Source organism: Salvelinus fontinalis, chromosome 37 (assembly GCF_029448725.1).
Source record: "Salvelinus fontinalis isolate EN_2023a chromosome 37, ASM2944872v1, whole genome shotgun sequence".
Taxonomy (NCBI): domain Eukaryota; kingdom Metazoa; phylum Chordata; class Actinopteri; order Salmoniformes; family Salmonidae; genus Salvelinus; species Salvelinus fontinalis.
This window is the reverse complement of record NC_074701.1, coordinates 18,149,210-18,175,018: the sequence shown is the minus strand read 5'-3', so window position 1 is coordinate 18,175,018 and position 25,809 is coordinate 18,149,210. Positions and strand designations below refer to the sequence as shown.

The 25,809-nt window shown below is 41.1% G+C and overlaps 1 protein-coding gene and 1 long non-coding RNA gene across 5 annotated transcripts; both read left to right on the top strand.

Annotated features, from left to right (window-relative positions):
- Positions 1-36: 36 nt before the first annotated feature.
- exo1 (exonuclease 1) lies at positions 37-10,885 on the top strand. Of its 4 annotated transcripts, XM_055902243.1 has the most exons (15): positions 37-304; positions 648-758; positions 940-1,145; positions 1,235-1,354; positions 1,558-1,681; positions 1,930-2,067; positions 2,611-2,823; positions 2,919-3,106; positions 3,238-3,340; positions 3,658-3,880; positions 4,284-4,512; positions 4,724-5,225; positions 5,394-5,486; positions 5,616-5,809; positions 8,373-10,885. In XM_055902243.1, exons 3-15 carry the CDS (start codon positions 985-987, stop codon positions 8,506-8,508), a joined length of 2,424 nt encoding a protein of 807 aa, XP_055758218.1. In that variant the 5' UTR covers positions 37-304; positions 648-758; positions 940-984; the 3' UTR covers positions 8,509-10,885. The 4 variants fall into 4 exon arrangements, with proteins under 4 accessions (XP_055758218.1, XP_055758217.1, XP_055758216.1 ...); XM_055902242.1 differs by lacking the exon at positions 648-758; XM_055902241.1 differs by having other exon boundaries at positions 37-758.
- Positions 10,886-22,248: 11,363 nt separating this feature from the next.
- On the top strand, positions 22,249-24,587 carry LOC129836162 (uncharacterized). Its single transcript, XR_008756616.1, has 4 exons — positions 22,249-22,454; positions 22,762-22,856; positions 23,178-24,004; positions 24,197-24,587. It is a non-coding gene; the product is annotated as an uncharacterized LOC129836162 (long non-coding RNA).
- Positions 24,588-25,809: the final 1,222 nt, after the last annotated feature.

Below are 25,809 nucleotides of genomic sequence, written 5' to 3'. Positions count from 1 at the left end.
ACGACACGTCAAAAAATCCTAACACGGCAGCAGACAAGCTCGCCATCTAGTGGGGGGGAAAGGTGACGCTAGACTCCCGCCATCAATACGCAGCATGACACCAAAAAAGAGAACCACTCCCTTCTTCTTTTGTCGACCAAAGACCCTCCCCCACCTATGGTTGGTCAGAATAGACTGACCAATAGTATCAGCTCGTTGTGAACTCCTACTTTTGCCGCTAAAAGCGAACTCATGTTAGTTTACAAGGTGCCCGGTTACGGTTCAGTGCTTACTATCTGTCATTGTTAACTCTTTCAATTCGCGGGTAAATATCTCGGTAGCTTGCTAATGGTGTGTTATATTCTTGTATGCATGTATTTATTTCAAAATAACGTTTTCAAATGTTTTCATATAGCTAGGCTCTAGCCAGAGTTTGCTACAAACGTTCGCTAGCCCAGTTCATTCCAATTATTCGAACCGCTAATTTACGTTAGCTAGCTACAACTTCCTTTTGTTTTTTTTACAGCACCAACAATGTATTTATAGGTATATTGTTTAGGTAGTTGGTTCGCTAACTAACGTTAGTGGCCGTGCTAGGTGGCTAGCTAACTTTAGCCAACTTGCTACATGTGTTTGTCATCACTGACAGTCACTGGTGCGTGTCGCAGGTTTTTGAAGATCCACGAACGTTCGAATTAATTAACGTTAGTTACGGCCGGTTTCTACGCCAGTGGAAGTATCTAGCTAGAATTCATAATCATCTCCTCTACTATGTCCAGGTAAATGAGCAGGTATATGCAGATTACGATTAACGACCTAGTTTAGTCGTTAACACTTGGTAAAGTTACATGAATGCTCCCTAACAAGTTAACGTTAGCTAGGTAACGTATTATTTTCTCTAAAGTCTAGTTTCATTATAATGTTTTGTCAAATGGTCTCTCTCCCTGTCCATGAATATAGCAAGCAACTGTCCTGAATGTTAGTGGCATCATCAGATTTAAAAAAATGGGGATCCAGGGGCTGTTGCAGTTCCTCAAAGATGCCTCGGAGCCCATCAGTGTGAGGAAGTACAAGGGACAGACAGTGGCCGTAGACACATATTGCTGGCTTCATAAAGGGGCATTTTCTTGTGCAGAGAAACTTGCCAAAGGGGAGCCAACTGACCAGTAAGCTGTTTTAGAGCTATCTCAGTATGCATTAACTATCTAACCCTTTTAATATAACTACCTAACCCTATGCATTTTCTTTCACATAGGTATGTGACATACTGCATGAAATTTGTGGACATGCTGTTGTCTTTTGGTGTGAAGCCCATCTTGGTGTTTGATGGCTGCAACCTGCCTTCAAAACAGGAGGTGGACAAAGCTCGCAGAGAGTAAGTGTGTGTGTACCTGTAATTTTCTTAAGATAGTTAAGATAGTGATGAGTGAGTTAATGTTAGGCCTATATGGTATTTGCTGTAATGTGTCTCCTTTTAATGAAATCAAATCTTCCCATGTACTTGACTCAGTAGTTTCTTGAATAGAACGGAGTAAATATTTTTACCCAAAAAAGTAAGACATGACATCTGTCTTCCAGGCGTCGTCAGGCAAATCTGCAGAAAGGCAAGCAGCTCCTACGTGAGGGAAAGATTTCAGAGGCCAGAGACTGCTTCACTCGCTGTGTTAACGTCACCCCTTCCATGGCCCATGATGTCATCAAGGTAAATGTTTCCAATACTGCTAAAACTGTAGATGAAAAAATGCTTTCTGCTGATCAGTATTTTTCACTGAACCCCTATGATGCATATCTTGAGTGAAGAGTGTCTATTTGCTGGTTTTGTGCAGTGGTTTAATCTGGCTTAACCAGTTAAACTCCTCATCTGTTTTGTGATGCACTGCTTAATGTTTATGATTGCAAATTGGTGGCTTAAAATTATTTATTCAGCTGAAATAATGTTCTCTCCTCTAGGCTGCAAGGACCAGAGGAGTGGACTGTGTGGTGGCCCCGTATGAAGCTGATGCCCAGCTGGCCTTCCTTAACAAGGCTGGCATTGCACAGGCTATCATCACTGAAGACTCAGATTTATTGGCGTTTGGCTGCAAAAAAGTACAGAATTAGGTCCTTTAAGATGCTGCTCACTGTGGAATTTCTGTAATGCATTTGTCACAATCATCATCTGGCTTTAAAGTAACTGTTTTTTCCAGATTTCTCTGAAATATGACCAATAATTAATTAAAATGAGTGAAATAAGTTTCCTTCCCCAAAAATTGTATTAGTATGTTACAAAGCAGCTTTTCTGTGTTAGAATGGTGTGGGCGTACCACAACATAATGGTGTGGGTGTATACTGGTCATTAATAACATTCATGCGAGTAGATCTCTGTTTGGCCATCTCATCCGCAGGAGATGGCAAGCATTTTTTTTTTTTTTTTAATGTCTGATACAATTTTGAGGTTTATTCTTAGTGTTTATTTTTTCCATTTATTATTTGCCAACATACGCGTGCATATAGGATGAGTGAGTCAACATTATTTGGGTATGGGTTAACAAAATATTAACTTTTAAATGTGAGATTAACTGGACAGTTACTTTAATGGAAACTTGGATTATGGTAATGACCATAATGGGTTCTGCTGGTCATCTCTCTCAGGTGATCCTAAAGATGGACAAACAGGGGAACGGTCTAGAGATTGACCAGAACCACCTGGGGCGGTGCCGCTCTCTGGGTGACGTCTTCACGGAAGAGAAGTTCCGCCACATGTGTATTCTCTCTGGCTGTGACTATCTGTCCTCACTCTATGGGATTGGCTTGGGCAAAGCCTGTAAACTGCTGAGGATGGCAAACAACCCAGACATCATTAAGGTAAGTTTGAACGAGAATTGGTAGTAGAACTTGCACAGTGGTAGAAATTAAACTATAATGAAAATGGCCCCTCTAACTTGTTTATGTACTTTCAGGTGATAAGGAAGATGGGCCAGTACCTGAAGATGAATGTGGTTGTGCCAGACGAGTACATTGACGGTTTTGTTAAGGCCAATAATACCTTCCTCTACCAGCTGGTGTTTGACCCCATCAAGAGGAAGGTGGTGCCTCTCAACCCCTATCCAGAGCACATGGATCCTGCCACCCTCAGCTATGCTGGCCGGTATCCTTTCACTCAGTGGCAGGCCTGACTCCTGCTCTATACCTGTTGATTAGTAGCGAAATGGAAAATAAGACACTGGTGGTTTCCCATTTACTACCAGTACAATATGTTGTCCTTAATGCTTAATACAGTAATTTAGGAGATTGCAAAGGTTTACAGGTGGCCCTAGGTAACCTGGATATAAACACCATGGAAAGGATTGATGACTTCAACCCAGATGCTACAAATGTCAAGGTACTGGCACTAGGTGGAATGATTAACATAATAGTCATTTCTATACAAACACTACTCATTCATCATCACAAGTTGTACTGCTAGGTTGTTTTGCTTGTGTCCTTAGTGTTGTATACGTGGGGTACTTAGCTATTTTTAGTCGATCAGTACAATTGTATTAATATTTAACTTACAAATGTGTTTGTCGCTAGAGTGCTTAACCTTACCCCAGATCTGTATGCTGTACATGAATGGCATGACAACCATAGAGGAGTTGGCTGAAGTGCATGTAATTTACACTAACGTATCTAAATCCTTCCTCCCTTTGTGTTTCTTAGCCAGTGAAACCACGCAGTCGTGACTGGAATGACAGCCAGGAGACTCGGGCCTCCACACACCCTAGCATCTGGAGCAGAGGTTACATACCAGGCACCCTCTCTGCCTCCCAGCCTGTGGGCTCTCCACAGAGGCCTCCCTCAACCAGGGGGAAGGAGAGGGTTATCAGTGTGCAGGGGCTGAGGCTTCCTCACAAGAACACACAGGTTAAGAGACCCAGAGAAGGTGAGATTTGTCTGCTATCTCGTTGTTGCACCGTCATGTTTGAGAGGTGCTCTTTCTGTCACCGTAGGATGGAAGATTATTTGATTAACCCAGCTCCGTTTAAATAGGTGTGAGAGGATTTGGGTTTGTTCAGGGGGAAACACATTTTTATTGCCATAACATCCCAGTTCATCTTGTGAAGTTTTATCAGTCATTCTATGGTAAAGCCTATACCTATATAACATTGGGTGGACCTTCAAAATGCAAAGTTCAAATAGAACAGGAAAAATATTCTCGTCATTATACAAACGTTTATCAATGTATTTGATTAATGTAAACCTCAACATTCTTTCCAAGTGGTGTTGATTTAATATTTTAATTATAGACCCGACACAAACTTCTGCTTGTCCTTTATCTCCCAAAGACTCTGGTGTTTCAGACCAGGATGTGCTGCAGCAGTACTCTCCCTCCGGTCAGAAGCGGTCCAGAGGGGAGGAGGACCCTGGACCCACAGAGAGCCATCACATCTCAACATGCCCCCGGCCCAGTGCCACTGCTGCCGCTACCCATCCCAGACCACGCAACCGCTTCGCCACCCTGCTACAGAGGAGAAACCAGGAAGGAGGTGGTGATGGGCAGGGAATGCAAAGCAGGTATGGTCTTATAATACACACTTTTTTAGTCATTGCAAAAGCTATTTAATATTATAGGAAATCTTTCAGTCTTGTCTTTTACATTACTAAAAATGACCTACCTAAAACCACTGGTTCTTCCAATTGTTTTCTTGATCGCATTGTTTGGCCCACATTTGACAAGTTTTATGTTTTGTGATACTGACTAAATGGTTGATGTATTCCCCTATAGGTTCTTCTGTAGTGGCAGCAGCTCCAGTGAGGTGGCCAGCCAGAATCCGGAGTATTTTGTCAAAGGGGAGGTGTCTCAGGATGAGGTCACAGAGAACCCCAGGGAGGACTATTGTATTGGGGAATATGCTGAGACAGAGGAAAATGACTCTGTTGACCCTCATAGCCCACCCCCCTCCCATCTGTCTGCCAGTCAAGGGTTAGGGGTGTTCCGCTGGTCATGCAGCTCCTCAGAGAGATCCAGGACCCCGACACCCACATCCGGCCTCTCGGCACTGCAGCAGTTCCAGCGCAAGAAGGAAAGCTTTTCCTGGAGCCAGGAAGGCCAGAGGACTCGGAAGACCCCCGGAGCCCCATCCCCTATTCTGGGCAAAGAAGACAAGGATTCACCACCAAACTCTCCACCGTCTCAGGACAGTGCCTACTTCTCTCAGCATAACCACACTTCCTGCAATGTAATGGAAGTGTCCCCACCCACTCGGCTGGAGGATGCCACCAGGCCTGTACGTCACCGTTTCCTCTGCTAATTAGTCATGCGTAGGCTTCATAACATTTGCATGTGCATCATTGGAAGCTAGTTGAGGGTGCATATGCATGGCTTTTTTTATGTTGTGGTTTGAATGAGCGGAGGCAGTGGCTTTATTAATTTACTGCCTGTTCTGTTTTCGAAGAAAATTTACTCCAGTAAGGATTCAGACTCTGTCAAAAGCCTGACTTATTCTCCAACAGCAGATGAAAAGAAATCCAGCACAATGAGACCGAAGGTAGCTTACTTTGTGGGACCATTTTGTATAATTTTGGTTCAACAGAGATTTGGCAGCTAGAAACCTTCTGGGATGAACACGCTATATATCCCCACAGTGAAGAATTTTCCTTCCCATCTCTCTCACCAGGTGGCAGGTCTCCCGCGGATGAAACCCGGTGACCAAGGGAAAGGGACAAAGATCCGACCCTCTGCCCCTGCCAGGGCCAGTGGCCTCCGTAAAAAGCCTGCAGGTCCTGGAAAGAAACTCACCACCAACAATGAGAACAATCCTGGCCTCCAGGCCACCATCAGTGGTCTCTGGAAAAACTTTGGTTTTAAGAAGTAAGTGAGGGTAATCATAACCTGCATAGTCCGCAACCCTGTAGCTGGATTAAACCTTTCAATTGTCTTTGCTTTTGTATAAGATTATAGATGAGGCCTAATACCAACCTTCAACAGTAGTCCCCATACTTGCATATTTTCCCCTTATTAAAAAAAAAAATAAACTCAACCAATTTATATTTGAAGGACCTGTCACAAACTTGTCTCTCAAATTTCTATACTGAACAAAAATATAAACTCAACATGCAACAATATCGAAGATTTTACTGAGACAGTCGTGAAGAGGGCACGACAAAGCCTATTCCCCCTCAGGAGACTGAAAAGATTTGGCATGGGTCCTCAGATCTTCAAAAGGTTCTACAGCTGCACCATCGAGAGCATCCTAACTGGTTGCAGCACTGCCTGGTATGGCAACTTCTTGGCCTCTGGTAAGGCACAACAGAGGGTAATGTGTACGGCCCAGTATATCACTGGGACCAAGCTTCCTGCCATCCAGGACCTCTATACCAGGCGACGTCAGAGGAAGGCTCTAAAAATTGTCAGACTCCAGCCACCCTAGTCATAGACTGTTCTCTCTGCTACCGCACGGCAAGCGAGGCACCAAGTGTAGGCTCAAAAGGCTTCTTAACAATTTCTACCTTCGAGCCTTAAGACTCCTGAACAGCTAATTAAAGGGCTACCTAGAGCCCAATTTTACATGGCTGCTGCTCTGTTTATTATCGATGCATAGTCACTTTAATAACTACCTACGGGTACATATTACCTCGACTAACCAGTGCCCCGTCACATTGACTCTGTACCAGTACCCCCTAGCCTCGCTGTTATTATTTTACTGCTGCTATTTAATTTTTAGTTTCTTTTCTTAAAGCATTGTTGGTTAAGGGCTTGTAAGTAAGCTTTTCACTGTAAGGTCTACACCTGTTGTATTCGGCGCATGTGACAAACTTAAAAATAAATAAATAATGGACCTCAGGATCTTGTCACGGTTTTTCTGTGCATTCAAATGGCCATCGATAAAGTGCAATGGTGTTAGTTGTCCGTAGCTTATGCCTGCCCGTACCATAACCCCACTGCCACCATGGGGCACTCTGTTCACAACGTTGACAACAGCAAACTGCTCAACCACATTAAGCCATACACGTGGTCTGCGGTTGAGGCCGGTTGGACATACTGACAAATTCTCTAAAACGACAGAGGCGTCTTATGGAAGAGAAATTAACGTTTAATTCTCTGGCAACCGTTCTGGTGGACATTCCTGCAGTCAGCATGCCAATTGCACGCTCCCTCAACTTGAGACATCTGGCGTTGTGTGGCAAAACTGCTAATTTCTGTTGGCTATATAGAGTACTGAATATGTTTTGTTTCAGATTCCACTAGTCTTCACGTGAGTGAATGATTGCTACACTGAACAACAATATAAATGTAATGTGTTGGTTTCATGAGCTGAAAAAAAGATTCCAGAAATGTTCCAAATGCACAGAAAGCTTATTTCTCTCAAATGTTGTGCACACATTTGTTTACATCCCTGTTAGTGAGCATTTCTCCTTTACCAAAATAATCCATCCACCTCACGTGTGGCATATCAATAAGCTGATTAAACAGCATGATCATTGCACAGGTGCACCTTGTGCTGGGGACAATAAGGCCACTCTAAAATGTGCAGACATGCCACAGATGTCTCATGTTTTTAGGGGGGAGGGTGCAATTGGCATGCTGACTGCAGGAATGTCCACCAGAGCTGTTGCCAGGGAACTTAATGTTAATTTCTCTACCATAAGCCACCTCTCTCGTTTTTTGAGAATTTGTCTGTATGTCCAACCGGCCTCACAACTGCAGACCGTGTATGGCGTCGTGTGGGCGAGCGGTTCGCTGATGTCAACGTTGTGAACCGAGTGCCCCGTGGTCGTGGGGGTATGGGCAGGCATAAGCTGCGAACACAATTGCATTTTATCGTTGACAATTTGAATATACAGACATACCGTGACGAGATCCTGAAGCCCATCGTTTCATCTGCCACCATCAAGTTTCAGCATGAGAATGCAGGGCCCCATGTCACAAGGATCCGTACACAATTCCTGGAAGCTGAAAATGTCCCAGTTCTTCCATGGCCTGCTTACTCACCAGACATGTCACTCATTGAGCATGTTTGGGATTCTTTGGATCGACGTGTACGAGTGGGACTACATTCCACAGGCCACGATCAACAGCCTGATCAACTATGTGAAGATGTCGCGATGCTTGAGGCAAATAGTGGTTACCAGATACTGTCAAATGTTCTGTTCTACGCCCCTACTTTAAAAAAAATAGATAATTTTTTTTTTTTCAGGTATCTTTGAACAACCAATGGATATTTGTATTCCCAGTTGTGAAATCCATAGATTAGGGCCAAATGAATTTATTTCAATTGACGTAGTTCATATAAGGAAGTAACTCAGTAAAATCTTTGAAATTGTTGCATTTATATTTTTCAGTGTTGATCACAGATTTTACAAGCTAGATCACAGCTTTACCAATTATATGATAACCATCTCTTTCTTGTTGATTGTGTTTTTCTGTGTTGCAGAGAAAATCCGAAGATAAACCCCTGTAAGAAAGGAGAGCCCATGTCACCAGTGAAGGACAACATGCTAGCCTTCACACATGAAACGGACAAGGATATTTACTTCATCTCCAGTGTTCAGAAAACAGTATGCCTCTGATGCTGCGTTTTTATAAAACATTTTCACATACTGTGTATGTTAATACGAAGTGCATTTTTATGGACTAGATGTACTTGATTTCAGTTTAAATAAATGCAACTTAAAGGTTTAGGCTGTTATTTAAAAAAATATATATATTATTTGTAGGTTGTTGAAGTAATCTTATTTTGTGGCCGAACGTATGTGAACTCCTGCTCGGCGACCATCTCATTCCAAAATGATGGGCATTAATGTGGAATTGCCCCCTTTTTGTTGCTACAACAGCCTTCACTCTCTGGGAAGGCTTTCCACTAGATGTTGTAACATTGCTGCGGGGACTTGCTTCCATTCAGCTACAAGAGCATTAGTGAGGTCGGGCACTGATGTTGGGTGATTTGGCCTGGCTCGGAGTCAGTGTTCCAATTCAACCCCATCGAACACCTTTGGGATGATGTCAGGTCTCTGTTCAGGCCAGTGAAGTTCTTCCACACCAATCTCTATAAACCATTTCTGTATGGACTTCGCTTTGTGCACGGGTGCATTGTCATGCTGAAACAGGAAAGGACCTTCCCCAATCTGTTGCCATAAAGTTGGAAGCACAGAATCATCTAGAATGTAATTGTATGCTGTAGCCTTAAGATTTCACTTCACTGGAACTATGGGGCCTAACCCGAAATATGAAAAACAGTCCCGGACCATTATTCCTCCTCCACCAAACTTGACAGTTGGCACTATCTATTGGGGCAGGTAGCATTATCCTGGCATCTGCCAAACCCAGATTTGTCCGTTGGACTGCCAGATGGAGAAGTATGATTTTTGTAAAAAAAAATATCCCTTTTTCTCCCCAATTTTGTGGTATCAAATTGGTAGTTAGGCTTGTCCCATCGCTGCAACTGCCGTTTGGACTCGAGAGGTGAAGGTCGAGAGCTGTGCGTCATTCAAAACACAACCCGCACTAATTCTTGACACCTTGCCCGCTTAACCCAGAAGCCAGCTGCACCAATGTGTTGGAGGAAACACTGTACACCTGCCAACCGTGTCAGTGTGCATTGCGCCCGGCACGCCACAGGAGTCGCTAGCGCGCAGTGGTACAGGAACATCCCTGCCGACCAAACCCTCCCCTAACCTGGGTCGCTGCCGGCTGCGACAGAGCCTGGACTCGAACCAGGACCCCTACGACACAGCTAGCACTGCGAAGCAGTGCCTTAGACCACTGCGCCTCTCGGGAGGCCCGAGAAAGTGTTTCCACCTTTTTCTGGAGTCTAATGGTGGTGAGCTTTACACCACTCCTGCTGACGCTTGGCATTGTGCATGGTGTGATCTTAGGCTTGTGTGCGGCTGCTCGGCCATGGAAACCCATTTAATGAAGCTCCCGACGAACAGTTAATGTGCTGACGTTGCTTCCAGTTGCAGTTTAGAACGCAGTAGTGAGTGTTGCAACTGAGGACAGATGGTTTTTACAAGTTTCAACACTCTGCGGTCCCGTTCTGTGAGCTTTTGTGGCCTACCACTTCATGGCTGAGCCGTTGTTGTTCAATGTTTCCACTTCACAATATCAGTTACAGTTGGCGGGGGCAGCTCTAGCAGGGCAGAAATTTGACGAACTGACTTGTTGGAAAGGCTCTTCAGTAATGCCATTCTACTGCCAATGTTTCTCTATGGAGTTTGCATGGCCGTGTGCTCGATTTTATACATCTATCAGCGACAGGTGTGGCTGAAATACCTGACTACTAAATTGAAAGGGTGTCCACATACTTTTGCCCATGTAGTAAATAAATGATTACACAATCTGAGTTCATGGTCATAGAATGTTTGGTTCTCATAAGAAACGTCAACAGAGTAGGTATGGGTGAAGTGAACCCTTAAGATGGTTGAAGAATGAACAATGCATGTTTTCTTAAAATGGCCTACCAGCATGCTAACCCTGGAATGTTGAGTTAGCACAGGTGGCTCTGTGCCTGAGAAGGATACTTTTTCTTATGTTTACAGTAGGCCTACTTTATAGTCACTTGAGAGGGCTCCTGAGTGATGCAGCGGTCTAAGGCACTGCATCTCAGTGCTAGAGGTGTCACTACAGGCCCTGGTTCGATTCCAGGCTGTATCACAACCGGCCATGATTGGGAGTCCCATAGGGCGGCACACAATTGGCCCAGTGTTAGGGTTTGGCCGGGGTAAGCTGTCATCGTAAATAAGAATTTGTTCTTTACTGACTTGCCTTGTTAAAGGTTAAATAAATGTAAAAAATATTGAGTTTGTGGTTAATAACTGGATTTGATCAATTTTAAATGAGGCATACGGAAATACGACCCAGAAAGCACACACTGTTGGAGGGTGGTACACTTGATCATTCAGTAGCTTTTTGTAACTTTCATTTTATTAAAATGTATTTGAAAAACAATTCCCTTTTTGTACAGTAATATTTATGTATATCCTGATAACACTTTATAATAACCTTTTCTATAATATTTCTAAATATTTTAAATACCTATGAAGGGTAAGGTCTAGAATGCTTATGTTTAGAAATAGTTGGGGTACTTAAATAATTTATAAATGCTTATTTATTAAGGTTATAAAAGTATAAAGTAAAACATTTAAAGGCCTTTGCTATCAGGTGTAGTGTTTTGATTCCATGTATATAGCGTCATTGTTATTTTATTGTGTTACTATTTTTCCTTTAGTTTATTTAGCACAATTTAATTACTTTTTAAAAACTGCATTGTTGCTTTAGGGCTCGTAAGTAAGCATTTCATGGTATGGTCTACTGTTGTATTCGGCGCATGTGACAAAATGTTATTTTATTATATTGAGTAGGGTTTTGGTAGCTTTATGTTGACGCAGTGGACTGCAGTACTTAAATACCATGAAGACAGGACCAAATGTCTTTCTAAACAAAATATGCATGTCGAAAATAAAACTGACATATTAGCATTGTGAAACTAGCGTATTGTTGTCTGTTATTAACAGATGCCTATCAGATGAATTACTACACTATCGTTCTATCATTGGGCCACAAAGCAAAATACCTCAGCTCTCCCAGATGCCTGGCGGCCACAAAACTAAATACCTCAGCTCTCCCAGATGCCTGGCGTGCTTGAGTCAATTTACCCCACAGATTGCACAACGGACAGTGAGTGACCTCACCTCCTGAAGACGGGGGTGGGTAAGTTACATTTATTTCCTGTTAAGCAACTAATTTTCACAGTCCAACTAAGGGCTCTATTCAATCAAAACCGATTTCTAGGATAAGATTAAAACAACAACCCTTTTGCATTGCAAGATGGTGGGTTTTCCATATGACATTGTTGCATACCAGGACAACTACACTCCCCTCTATTTATTTGTACAGTAATGCACGACTTTTAATGTGGCTCTACGCTCCAGCATTTTGGATTGGAGATCAAATGTTTTTTTATGAGGCTACAGTACAGAATGTCATTTTTTATTTGAGGGTATTTTCATGCATATATGTTTTACCGTTTAGAAATAAAAGTACTTTATGTATATGTTTCAGTTGAAGGTGTCGTAAGTATTTGGGCAAATTCACTTATAGTGTATTAAAGTAGTCGAGTTAGTAATTGGTCCCATATTCCTTGCACGCAATGACAACAACAACCACGTGACTCTACAAACTAGTTAGATGCATTTGGTATTTGTTTTGGTTGTGTTTTGGATTGTGTTGTACCAAAATTAACGGTACATCATATATTGTGTCATTTTGGAGCCTGAATAGAATGTGTTTCTGAACACTTCTACATTAATGCTACGTGTGCCTTTAAATTTTTTTTATGTAGTTCTGTCGTTAAGTTGTTCTTGTCTATTGATGTTTTGTATGATGCCATTCTGTATTATGGTTCATGTTTTGTGTGGACCCCAGGAAGAGTATGTGTTGCTTTTGCAACAGCTAATGGGGATCCTAATAAAATAACAAATACCAAATGCGGATGCTAACATGACCACAGAAAATCATGAATGAATCGTGAATAGTGAGAAAGAGGCATAAATATCATGCCTCCCCCCAAAATTAGAAGCGCCCGTTTTTGGTAATGGTGAGAGGTTACATTTTTTTTGAGGGGTATGATATTTATGCTTCTTTCTTACTCATAATTATTCACAATTATCCGTAATCATGGTAGCATCCACATTATTGTAGAAGTGAATACACTATAAGTGAATTTGTCCAAATACTTATGACACCTTCAAATGGGGGGACTAGATACATAAAGTGCTTTCATTTCTAAACAGTAAAGCAGACATTTGATCTCAAATCAAAATTGCTGGAGTATAAAGCCAAATTAAACGTTTCAGCTTCACTGTCCAAATAAATACAGACGGGAGTGTATATCTTTGACATATCCTGGAACACTGGTTACCAGGTTTGATTGAGGTGTAGCACACTAGCACAACGTACCTTTTTCAAAGAGACAATGTTTGTTATTCATAGTGATAGTTTTGCTACAATTTCTTCACACCTCACCAAGCTTTGTTTCATGCCGTTAAAAAGACAAATAAACCATTTATAGTTTCAAACAAAGACTAGCTTTTATTTTATCAAATGACATTGTACATCTATCTACTATAGAGGGTTTCAGTAGTATAGATATTCACTTTTTGAAAGTGTAAAACCTCTAGCCTACTTACATATTTTTTCTCTTGGCTGCTTAAGAATGCAGCCTGACAGCATTCCCTCTTGGTATGTTGGTCATGACCAGAGACTGTATCAAACCTTGCTAAGCGGAGAGAGGAGACAATGTAGTTAATGTAACAGGTGTGAGTATCTGACACAGTAACAATATAATAAAACTATATAAATCTTCCCATTATATTAACAAATGTAATTGAATAACACTTTATTAAGTACTAGGCTACCCCTTATGAAAAAGCACCAGCATTCCAATAAGAAACTGTAGTTTTTTAAAATACCCTATAGTTAGCTTGTCACCTAAAATATTCACAAACCTTTACAGATGCACAATCGAGAGCATCCTGTCGGGCTGTATCACCGCCCTATACGGCAACTGCACCGCTCTCAACTGCAAGGCTCTCCAGAGGGTAGTGCCGTCTGCACAACGCATCACCAGGGGCAAACTACCCGCCCTCCAGGACACCTAGAGCACCCGATGTCACAGGAAGGCCAAAAAGATAATCAAGGACATCAACCACCTGAGACACTGCCTGTTCACCCCACTATCATCCAAAAGATGAGGTCAGTACAGGTGCATCTAAGCTGGGACGAGAGACTGAAAAACAGCTTCTATCTCAAGGCCATCAGACTGTTAAACAGCCATCACTAACATAGAGAGGCTGCTACCAACATACAGACTCAAATCTCTGGCCACTTTAATAAATGGACTTGATAAAGGTATCACGAGTCGCTTTAAATAACGCCACTTTAATAATGTTTACATATCCTACATTACTCATCTCATACGTATACTGTATTCTATACCATCTACTGCATCTTGCCTATGCCGCACGGCCATCGCTCATCCATATATTTATATGTACATATTCTTATTCATCCCTTTACATTTGTGTGTAGTCGTTGTGAATTTGTTAGATTACTTGTTAGATATTACTGCGTTGTCGGAACTAGAAGCACAAGCATTTCGCTACACTCGCATTAACATCTGCTAACCATGTGTATGTGACCAATACAATTTGATTTGAGTATGCTATATTCTTTTGCTATGGAAATACTATAGAATTATTATAGGAGTCTATATAGTATGTATTTTTGACCTATATTAACTTCAAAATATCCAATAAGATTTCAGTAGTATAAATATTATGCAGTATCTCTATAGTATTCTTATGAATTTAATTAGCGTTCCTGTATTATTTTCTATAGTATTCCCCTGAAGTTATTGAAAGCATTCCTATGGGCTATTCCTGTCGGTTTTGTAATAGTATTCTATTTGAGGTGATGAAAATTATCAAAGAAAAAACATTTCCTGCAAGCAAAAAAAGAAAGTCGACCAATATGTCAACATGGGTATAGCCAGGTTACTCTTAAATTAGTGTGAATTTTTGGGATGGATACTTTCAATACATTAAAAACATTTAGCATCTTAGTAAAAACAGACCTGTAATATTAATGTTAATTTATTTTAATAAAAAAAAAATAACATGTACAATACAATATATAAGCGATGACCCTTGCATCACTGATGTATGTCCCTGATAAGTTATCAATGAGTAATACTATTAGAATCACACAGATTCAATGACATATAACACACATTCTGTGATCTCCAAGACTCCAACTATTGCTCAATTCCAGTGAAACTAAATGCATGCGTTTTAACTTCAATCTGCACTTCCCTAACATATCCTCACACTGGACGGACCTGAATTAAATGATGTTGATGCTTTTCTTGGCCAGGTCACCATTGCAAATGAGAATCAGCTCTCCTCAATCAGCTCAATAACATCAACCAGTTCTCTAAATACACCCATAACTAATCTCTCTGAGGTACAAGCCAGCCATCCACATAAATACATTTACACTTGATAATTTCCAAAGAAAAAGCTTTTTTTGTCTCGACCTCTCAACTTTCACACACATTTTTTTTAATGAGATGCCTAGATTGCGGTTGATGAACAAACTGTCAGCTTGAAATACATATGGTTAACCACAACAATGGGAATAGGTTGACATAAACAGTTTGTTTGACAAATGCAATTCAGTCTAACAAAGAAAAAGAACTGCAGTTGTGCACAACATTCCTTTTTGAACACGAATGAGGTATTATACTTTTTTTATGAGATTTTGTAGTTGTGTGATAAACAATCTGGTCATAAACTAATCGGCCGTATGACTCCACAGGCTGGGACGGGACAGATCCGGTAATTAGTTCTTCTACAGCAAGTTTTACAGAAGCTGTGAGGTGACGAGGTACAGATTTGCCAAGAGTTTAGAGTTTTTTGTCTCCAAGCTTTGAAAGGAATATACCGAACTCTGACTCTGGGTGAAATCCTAAAACACTGAGACGTTTGGGAATGTCTCGCCAAAGAAGGAAAAGCTGGCAAATTTGTTGTGGAACACACTGCGTTCCATGGAAAAGAGATTTCAAACTTCCATTGTTACTCTCAAATGTAAAAGATGACGTTTCCCAGCAAGTCCCAGTTCAGTACACTATCAGTAAGGTGGATTAGCTGATGACAATTGAAAGAAACATTTTCTTGTCCATATAATACTTCCATTTTCTTGACTAAGTGGTCTGAAGAAATGTGAGCTAATCTAAGGCCACGCTGTCAAATAGATCCTTGAAGCAAAATATGCATGCTGAATGTAAGTATAATTTTTTGGGGGACCGGAAGGATGCCAGGCAGAACAATGATTGAATAAAACAGAAGAAATGCACAACACACTGATGCTTTCCAAAATTTTCTTATATGCAGTGATCGCGGTATTCTTGTGATTTCCTTTGTTGGCAAGAGATTTAGCAGTCGAGAGTCTGATTCTGCAATTTGTCGACCTATGTACCATGGATTCAAACAGTTGCACGTGTCCAACCAAAGAGACAGAAGTGGTCGAGTTATGCCAAGGAGAACAGAATGCATGTAGTCAGGCACAAAACCAAACACAATGTTGAACAATGGGAGCAAAAACAGTGTTGACAACCCCTTTACACCATTTTGCGGAATGTCAGTGCGAGCAGCGTGAAACGCATTATCCTTAAATTGATTGTGTGATCTTTGAATTTGCAGTTGTTGACTGTAAGGATAGGACCTTACATATCCTCTGCCTTTGGGGACAACTTTACCGGGGTGCAAGCACCAGTCACATCCATTTTTACCATTGAATTGCTTACAGTAATGAAGGATTGGCCTGGCAATTGCATCTGAGGAACAAATCAAGGAGAAGACCTTTGTTCTCTTCAGAGTCCCACTCTTATCTCTCCAAAGTAAGGGGTTTTGGGCTAAATCGCAACATTCATCAATAAAAGGTTTTTAAAAATGTGTCCATTCTGGGTTTTTCTGGGTCAAACCAAAGTCCTGCAACTATCACACTTTCTTTCCAGTGTATGTAAGGCAGTTCAAAGGGGGCGGTGTTGCAATCTACTGCAAAGACTGCCTGCAGAGTTCTGTTATACTATCCAGGTCTGTTCCCAAACAATTTGAACTTCTACTTTTAAAAATCCACCTCTCTAAAAACAAGTCTCTCACCGTTGCCGCCTGCTATAGACCACCCTCTGCCCCCAGCTGTGCTCTGGACACTATATGTGAACTGATTGCCCCCCATCTATCTTCAGAGCTCGTGCTGCTAGGCGACCTAAATTTGAACATGCTCAACACCCCAGCCACCCTACAATCTAAGCTTGATGCCCTCAATCTCACACAAATTATCAATGAACCTACCAGGTACCACCCCAATTCCGTAAACACGGGTACCCTCATAGATATCATCCTAACAAACTTGCCCTCCAAATACACCTCTGCTGTTTTCAACCAAGATCTCAGCGATCACTGCCTCATTGCCTGCATCCGTAATGGGTCAGCGGTCAAACGACCTCCACTCATCACTGTCAAACGCTCCCTGAAACACTTCAGCGAGCAGGCCTTCCTAATCGACCTGGCCGGGATATCCTGGAAGGATATTGATCTCATCCCGTCAGTAGAGGATGCCTGGTCATTTTTTTTAAATGCCTTCCTCACCATCTTGAATAAGCATGCCCCATTCAAGAAATTTAGAACCAGGAACAGATATAGCCCTTGGTTCTCTCCTGACCTGACTGCCCTTAACCATCAGAAAAACATCCTATGGCGTTCTGCATTAGCATCGAACAGCCCCCGTGATATGCAACTTTTCAGGGAAGCCAGAAACCAATATACACAGGCAGTTAGAACAGCCAAGGCTAGCTTTTTCAAGCAGAAATTTGCTTCCTGCTACACAAATTCAAAAAAGTTCTGGGACACCGTAAAGTCCATGGAGAATAAGAACACCTCCTCCCAGCTTCCAACCGCTCTGAAGATAGGAAACACTGTCACCACCGACAAATCCACTATAATTGAGAATTTCAATAAGCATTTTTCTACGGCTGGCCATGCTTTCCACCTGGCTACCCCTACCCCGGACAACAGCACTGCCCTCCCCTCTGCTACTCGCCCAAGCCTTCCCCATTTCTCTTTCTCCCAAATACAGTCAGCTGATGTTCTTAATGAGCTGCAAAATCTGGACCCTTACAAATCAGCCGGGCTAGATAATCTGGACCCTTTCTTTCTAAAACTATCTGCTGAAATTGTTGCCACCCCTATTACTAGCCTCTTCAAACTCTCTTTCGTGTCGTCTGAGATCCCCAAAGATTGGAAAGCAGCTGCGGTTATCCCCCTCTTCAAAGGGGGGGACACCCTTGACCCTAACTGCTACAGACCTATATCTATCCTACCCTGCCTTTCTAAGGTCTTCGAAAGCCAAGTCAACAAACAGATTACCGACCATTTCGAATCACACCACACCTTCTCCGCTATGCAATCTGGTTTCAGAGCTGGTCATGGGTGCACCTCAGCCACGCTCAAGGTCATAAACGATATCGTAACCGCCATCGATAGGAAACAATACTGTGCAGCCGTATTCATTGACCTGGCCAAGGCTTTTGACTCTGTCAATCACCACATCCTCATTGGCAGACTCGAAAGCCTTGGTTTCTCTAATGATTGCCTCGCCTGGTTCACCAACTACTTCTCTGATAGAGTTTAGTGTGTCAAATCGGAGGGTCTGTTGTCCGGGCCTCTGGCAGTCTCTATGGGGGTGCCACAGGGTTCAATTCTTGGACCGACCCTCTTCTCTGTTTACATCAATGATGTCGCTCTTGCTGCTGGTGATTCTCTGATCCACCTCTACGCAGACGACACTATTCTGTATACTTCTGGCCCTTCTTTTGACACTGTGTTAACAACCCTCCAGGCGAGCTTCAATGCCATACAACTCTCCTTCCGTGGCCTCCAACTGCTCTTAAATACAAGTAAAACCAAATGCATGCTCTTCAACCGATCGCTGCCTGCTCCTGCCCGCCTGTCCAACATCACTACTTTGGACGGCTCTGACTTAGAATATGTGGACAACTACAAATACCTAGGTGTCTGGTTAGACTGTAAACTCTCCTTCCAGACCCACATCAAACATCTCCAATCCAAAGTCAAATCTAGAATTGGCTTCCTATTCCGCAACAAAGCATCCTTTACTCATGCTGCCAAACATACCCTTGTAAAACTGACCATCCTACCAATCCTCGACTTCGGTGATGTCATTTACAAAATAGCCTCCAAAACCCTACTCAATAAATTGGATGCAGTCTATCACAGTGCCATCCGTTTTGTCACCAAAGCCCCATATACTACCCACCACTGCGACCTGTACACTCTCGTTGGCTGGCCCTCGCTTCATACTCGTCGCCAAACCCACTGGTTCCAGGTCATCTACAAGACCCTGCTAGGTAAAGTCCCCCCTTATCTCAGCTCGCTGGTCACCATAGCAGCACCTACCTGTAGCACGCGCTCCAGCAGGTATATCTCTCTAGTCACCCCCAAAACCAATTCTTCCTTTGGACGCCTCTCCTTCCAGTTCTCTGCTGCCAATGACTGGAACGAACTACAAAAATCTCTGAAACTGGAAACACCTATCTCCCTCACTAGCTTTAAGCACCAGCTGTCAGAGCAGCTCATAGATTACTGCACCTGTACATAACCCATCTACAATTTAGCCCAAACAACTACCTCTTTACCTACTGTATTTATTTATTAATTTATTTTGCTCCTTTGCACCCCATTATTTCTGTCTCTACTTTGCACTTTCTTCCAATGCAAACCAACCATTCCAGTGTTTTTTAGTTTTTATTTTACTTGCTGTGTTGTACTCACTTCGCCTCCATGGCCTTTTTATATTTTATTTATTTATACATATATCTGTTTGCCTTCACCTCCCTTATCTCACCTCACTTGCTCACATTGTATATAGACTTTTTTTTCACTGTATTATTGACTATATGTTTGTTTTTACTCCATGTGTAACTATGTGTTGTTGTATGTGTCGAACTGCTTTGCTTTATCTTGGCCAGGTCGCAATTGTAAATGAGAACGTGTTCTCAATTTGCCTACCTGGTTAAATAAAGGTTAAATAAAAAAAATAAAAAATAAAAAAATAAATAAAAATTTATGGTAAATTGAAGAGGCCAAACTGAGTCATTTGAGGAGTTAAAAATGGGTACTCATCACAGTTCCAGGTTAATGTTAAATCATCAGCAGGTAGCCTCTTTTCTTTCAGTAATGTCTGGTACATCCATCCATGACATCCTCGATTTCATATTCTTCTTCCTTCACTGTTTTCCTCAAAATATCTATTCCATGGTTCTCCAGTGTATCTCACAGAAGGTCCCTCAAAAGGTATTGACAAAAATAAACGTTTTGCTTCTACACCTGCATTGCTTGCTGTTTGGGGTTTTAGGCTGGGTTTCTGTACAGCACTTTGAGATATCAGCTGATGTAAGAAGGGCTATATAAATACATTTGATTTTCTCTGATCGACGTTCCACAATGTGAGCAATTTGTGTCTTCGGGTTGCTTTCCTAAGTAATTCTGGCATTCATCACAAAATAAATGAGAGACAGCTGTCAGGGCTGGATTACCCAAAAACTTTTTGGAGATATTTAGATGTTGGGGACAAACAAATTCAGCAAAGCAAGTAGGTCTATCAGGGCAGTTCCAGTCAGGTGATGACGCAGAACAAAAATCATTATTGCCATAAGGCATTGCCCCTTTGTTACTGATGCCCCAGGGTAAATCCTTTCTTCGTTCTGGAAAGAGTTAGATGCAAGGTATATTTAGACATTTGTTTAAGCCAGAAGGAAACGTATAATAAATCTGCAAAGGTAAAACAGATTGCTAAGGCCTGAGAGTTGTGTGTGTTTGTGCACTTGACACGTACCATCTCAGGGGCATCATCACAGTCTAAATCATCAGAGCCAGGTTGATTGCGGTGTGTTAGGGGGTCCTAAATTAGGATAATTTTTTTTTACCTTTATTTAACTAGGCAAGTCAGTTAAGAACAAATTCTTATTTACAATGACGGCCTAGGAACAGTGGCTTGTTCGGCGGCAGAACGACAGATTTTTACCTTGTCCGCTCGGGGGGGAGTCAATCTAGCAACCTTTCGGTTACTGGTCCGACACTCTAACCACTAGGCTACCTGCCGCCCATACATGGAGAAAACCAACACAGAAAATTATCTAACTAAAATATTTGTTAGGACACTGACTTCACAAGGGTGAGGCTAAGAAACTGAATGTCTGTGTGTGTACCACATTTAGGTGGTGTGTACCACACTTAGGTAGTGTGTACCACATACATGTGGGTGTCTGATGTCCCCACATGTACAAAAACCTGACAAATTGGACCTCGTGGGGACATTTGGCAAGTCCCCATGAGGGGAATTGCGATTTTTGTCTTAGTTAAGTTCAGGGAAAAGCGTACAATTGGGCATAGTGTTAGAATTGGGGTTACTATTAGGTTTAGGCATTGCGGGTTAAGTTTTGTGTTAGGCATTAGGGCCAGGTACATTTTAGCCTTAACATTTAGGTTATTGAGGTTAAGGTTATGGTTAGGGTTAAGATGAGGGTATGGTTCAGGTTAGGGTTAGGATAAGAGTTAGGGTTATGTTTTGGGTCAAGTTTAGGTCTCAAGTCCCCACAAGGATAGAAAAACAAACGTGTGTATGTGTGTGCACCTGCCACTTACCATCTCAGGGGCATCATCATAGTCTAAATCATCAGAGCCAGGTTAATTGGGGTGTGTTAGAGGGTCCTAAAAAATTAACAGAGAAAACCAACAGAACATTATCTAATGAAAATATTAGCTAGAATACATGACACTGACTTCAATTTGAGGCTAAGAAACTGAATGTCTGACTGTCTGACTGACTGTCTGTGTGTGTACCTTATACACGACTAAATCCTCATTAAGCTCTAAATAATCAGAGCCATGTTGATTGAGGTTTGTAAGTAGCTAATGTAACAGTATAACTTTAAACCGTTCCCTCGCCCCGACACGGGCGCGAACCAGGGACCCTCTGCACACATCAACAAATGACACCCACGAAGCGTCGTTACCCATCGCTCCACAAAATCTGCGGCCCTTGCAGAGCAAGGGGCAACCCTACTTAAAGTCTCAGAGCAAGTGACGTAACTGATTGAAATGCTACTAGCGCGTACCCGCTAACTAGCTAGCCATTTCACATCCGTTACACTAACTAGAAACTAGATACTGAATACAAACACTGACAATGTACCACCTAGCTAGCAAGTAAACTAGCTACTGTATCTAGCTAGCAGATATAACGTTACAGCTAGTGTATTCATACCAGTAACAGCATAGCATAAGAAATTGAACACCCCAAGCAGTAATATGGTTGTAGCTCCATTAAAAAATAAATATAGTTTTCTAGAACTCACACCTAGCTAAGGCAATATAACAATAATACTTTAATATTCCTGCTTGACCTGGTCTGTCGAGGAAAAGGGAAGTTTTCATCACGCATCGATTTTTTTATATGGTCCCCTTATCACTCAGACTGAAGGCCTTTCTTATAAGGGTAAGCAAAATAGCTAATTGTTGAAAACTGCTTGCATCATGTAAACTGCTAATGAAACTGATTTCGTAGCTAGCTATAAAAAAAAACTTTGCTGCAAAGCATATTAGGCGCCAAACTATACGTAACTAAATCGTGCGCATGGGCGAAAGTTAAAAAACTAGGCGCAAAGAAAATAACGGTTTACTCTCAGTTTGCACTTTGCAGCACAAGCAAAATATCACAAAACATGTATGCACTTGTAAATTTTTTTGAAGGCACATCAGAAATTGTTCCAGTGGAAAATATTGAAGAGTTTGATGGACGTGCGACAATGTGAAATAATATATTGTTAATTTGCAGCGCACTGGGAAGAGATATCCCGCCTATATCATGGCTCTGGATGGTAAGCAAACTAACATTAGCTAGCTAACGTTACCCAGCTAATGACACAGTATAACGTAGCTAGCTAACAAGATATGGTTAATTTTATCAATCGTTAAACTTAGTTATACAAAAGCAATACAGCCAATACATTGGCTATAACAATAACAACTAATGTAGCTAACGTTAGATAGCTAATGAGTTAGTTATATCACTTAAGTTCACTAGTATGTGTAGGTAGCATGCTAATCACTGGCTAGGTATGCTTAGTTGTGAAATTGACTAGCTAATTATATCTTTGCACAAAACCTGTAATTTCTTGATTGTAGCTATGTTACTCTACCAGAGTGTATCACAGAAAAAGAATTGGGCCGAGTCTGGAAAAAAACATCACGCAGACATAATGACCAGTGTATCACCTCAAGTAAGTGTCTAACACTTTGTAGCATGAGTTGTGAAATTTAAGTTGATGCATTAAAGGTGAATTTAACCCTGTCTCACCTACTTAATGTAGTAATCAATAATATTAGCATAAAACTTTGACATAGAAATCAGATTTCTCCTCAACACACCAAATAAATTTAAAAATAGTTCTGTGGTTAATAATTATGTCTAAAACACCTCCAATCATTGAGACTAAAAAACACCACAAATAGTGTCAATTAGTGGATTTTGTCTTTAAAAAATATGTCCCCTATTCATGTCTAAATGTATTAATTGTACAACTAATCTTTGTCCTTTCCAGAACTCAAAGTGACAGAGAGTGAGGAGGACCTCACCTTAGTGTCAAAACAGGAAATGCAATTGCAGCTAACCACTGCAAACTTTCAGATAAGGGAGTTTAAAAGAGAAAATGCAGCACTCAGAAAATCTCTCTCTCTGTGATTGAAGGTAAGGTTTCCTGTTTGTGGATGCTCCTACTGAATATTCTCACCCTGCATGCAAGTCCAGGTTTAGTTGTGTATATACCCATATATACTGTAATTAGGTTCAGTTGTAGGTATATCTGTGAGTAGGTGCATTTGTATAGTGTCTACCAATCTATTAGTTGAATAAATATTGCATGCAAATGTAATGATAGCACATTATGTTCTATATTTTCAGAGTTGCCAGGTTTGCTCCAGGAGGTGAAAAACCTAAAGAGGTAGCGAATGAGACACACAACTTCAAAGGGTGTCTGTGTTTGGTTTAAGCATGATGACCAGAATATGAGGAGTAGAGATTGAGAGTAGGAAAGATGATTAGAAGTTGGAAGGAGGTGGTTGAGTGAATCTGTATTCACTTTCTCTGTCTGTCATATTGTGTGTTCCCAAACATCATGGCTAATGGATCCACACCAATCTCCAAAACTCACAATGGTAGGAGAGGAAACACAGTTTCTAACGGTGTGTGTGTTTGGTTTAAGCATGATGACCAGAATATGAGGAGTAGAGATTGAGAGTAAGATATATGATTAGAACTTGGAAGGAGGTGGTTGAATGAATCTGTATTCACTTTCTCTAACTGTCTGTCAATACTGTGTGTTCCCAGACATGGCTGGTGGTTTGAGACCCATCCCCAGATCTCACAATGGTGAGAGAGGAAAAACATTTCTTACGGTTTGTGTGGAAAACAGTTCTTACTGTTATAGATTGTTGTTGGTTGATGATCAGAATATGAGGAGTAGAGATTGAGAGTTGGAGGAATGATTAGAAGTTGTAAGGAGGTGGTTGAATGAATCTGTATTAAATCTGTTTAACTGTCTGTCATACTGTGTGTTCCCAGACATCATGGCTGGTGGATCCACACCCTTCCTCCAACCCCCAAAAGCAGCACTCCAAGACATAGCCGTCACAACCCTCCCAGACAGCATGGTAGGGTGACTTCAAACCTTGAGCTGGAAAGCGGGGATACAAACTAGTCACAATTTGAATACAAAAGCAGGTGTATTAACATTGTAACAATACAGCAAGCAGAAAAATACTGTGTGCAGTTTTGCTTAATTTAACGTAAATGTTTAATGCATATTGTAGTACAATGATAATTTGTCTTAAGTGTTTTAACTTATAGAGCGCCACATAGGATTATGCAAAACATATTCACAAAACTATTTCTCGTTAACTACTAAAACTAGCTAACGAAGTACATCAAGCAAACAACTTGAGTCATGGCAGAAAGGACTACGAGAATGGTTTTATAATTCAAATTCAATTACTTACTTAAAGGGGGGGTTCATCGAAGAAAATACTTTTAACCTCATTAGAACATTTGTCTAGACATTAGCCTTTACCAGAGACAGTTTTTAGGTTAGTTGGATCAGTATTTAGACATTTTACTTCAAAATGTAACATTTACGATTATATCTAGAATGTATGAAAAACGATGTGTATTTATCCTCACTTTATGCAACAAATGTTCTCTCGTCATTGAATTGCCCAAAAACAATCTGTTTTGCTTTAAAACATGTTACAATAATCAACCTACTAGAGCTAATGTTTTCTTCAGTTTGTCATCTGGTTGATACTCTTCCTCTTGGTACAAAGATTTGTAAGTAGGTTCTGACTCTGACCGAAGTCGCGCCTCGGCGCGGATTAATCAAAAATGACTTCCTGGATTTTAATGAAAAAATGACCTATATCATTGGGAAATATAAGGCTTGGTCAATATTTTAGCAAAGTAATCTTATCGAAATTTTAACTACAAGGACTATTGCAGTGATTGGAGGCACTGGTGGTGTCTTTTGAAGGTATTTATGATCAACTTTGACATTAAATGGTGTTTCTTTGGGAGAGGGAGAAGTAGAATTCGCTGATGAGCTAAACTAAATACTGATCCAACCAACCTAAAAACTGTCTCTGGTGAAGGCTAATGCCTAGGAAAATGTTCTAGTGAAACACCTCTTTAACATAGTTGATTAAAACATTAAACAAGGCAATACAACAGTTTACATTTCAAGATAATACTTTATGAACAAAGCATTTATAACATGAATCTGAGAGGTAGAGACTCGAAAAATTCTGTTTTCAGCAACTTTTTACAATCACGGATAATGATGTTAATAATCTATTCATGTGTTCTGCAAAGTCCTAATATCGGTAACAATAATGGTTTTGTCCGAATACTCGGTACACCCCTATTAAAGATATACTGGGGATGATTGCGCTAACAAGGCAAGGTTTTTTTAGAACAGGTGCACACAAACTGCAAGTCAGAGCAAATCCTAATATTAAAATACTGTATTGATTTCGGATGTAATTTAAAAATATATTCTAATATCATGCAAAAAACAAAGTTTCTGTCCATAACAATAGAAAGTTTGAATACATTGTTGATAACTACTACAGTACTGTGAAAAGACCACATTTTGACCACAGCTTCTAAAGGCCCAAAACCATGTG

Excerpts from the sequence above, each read along its gene's own strand:
- exo1 (XM_055902242.1), top strand. The coding sequence starts at position 985 with ATGGGGATCCAGGGGCTGTTGCAGTTCCTCAAAGATGCCTCGGAGCCC. Across the intron at positions 2,068-2,610 it reads TGGCGTTTGGCTGCAAAAAA|GTGATCCTAAAGATGGACAA; the intron begins GTACAGAATTAG and ends CATCTCTCTCAG. Across the intron at positions 3,881-4,283 it reads GGTTAAGAGACCCAGAGAAG|ACTCTGGTGTTTCAGACCAG; the intron begins GTGAGATTTGTC and ends TATCTCCCAAAG.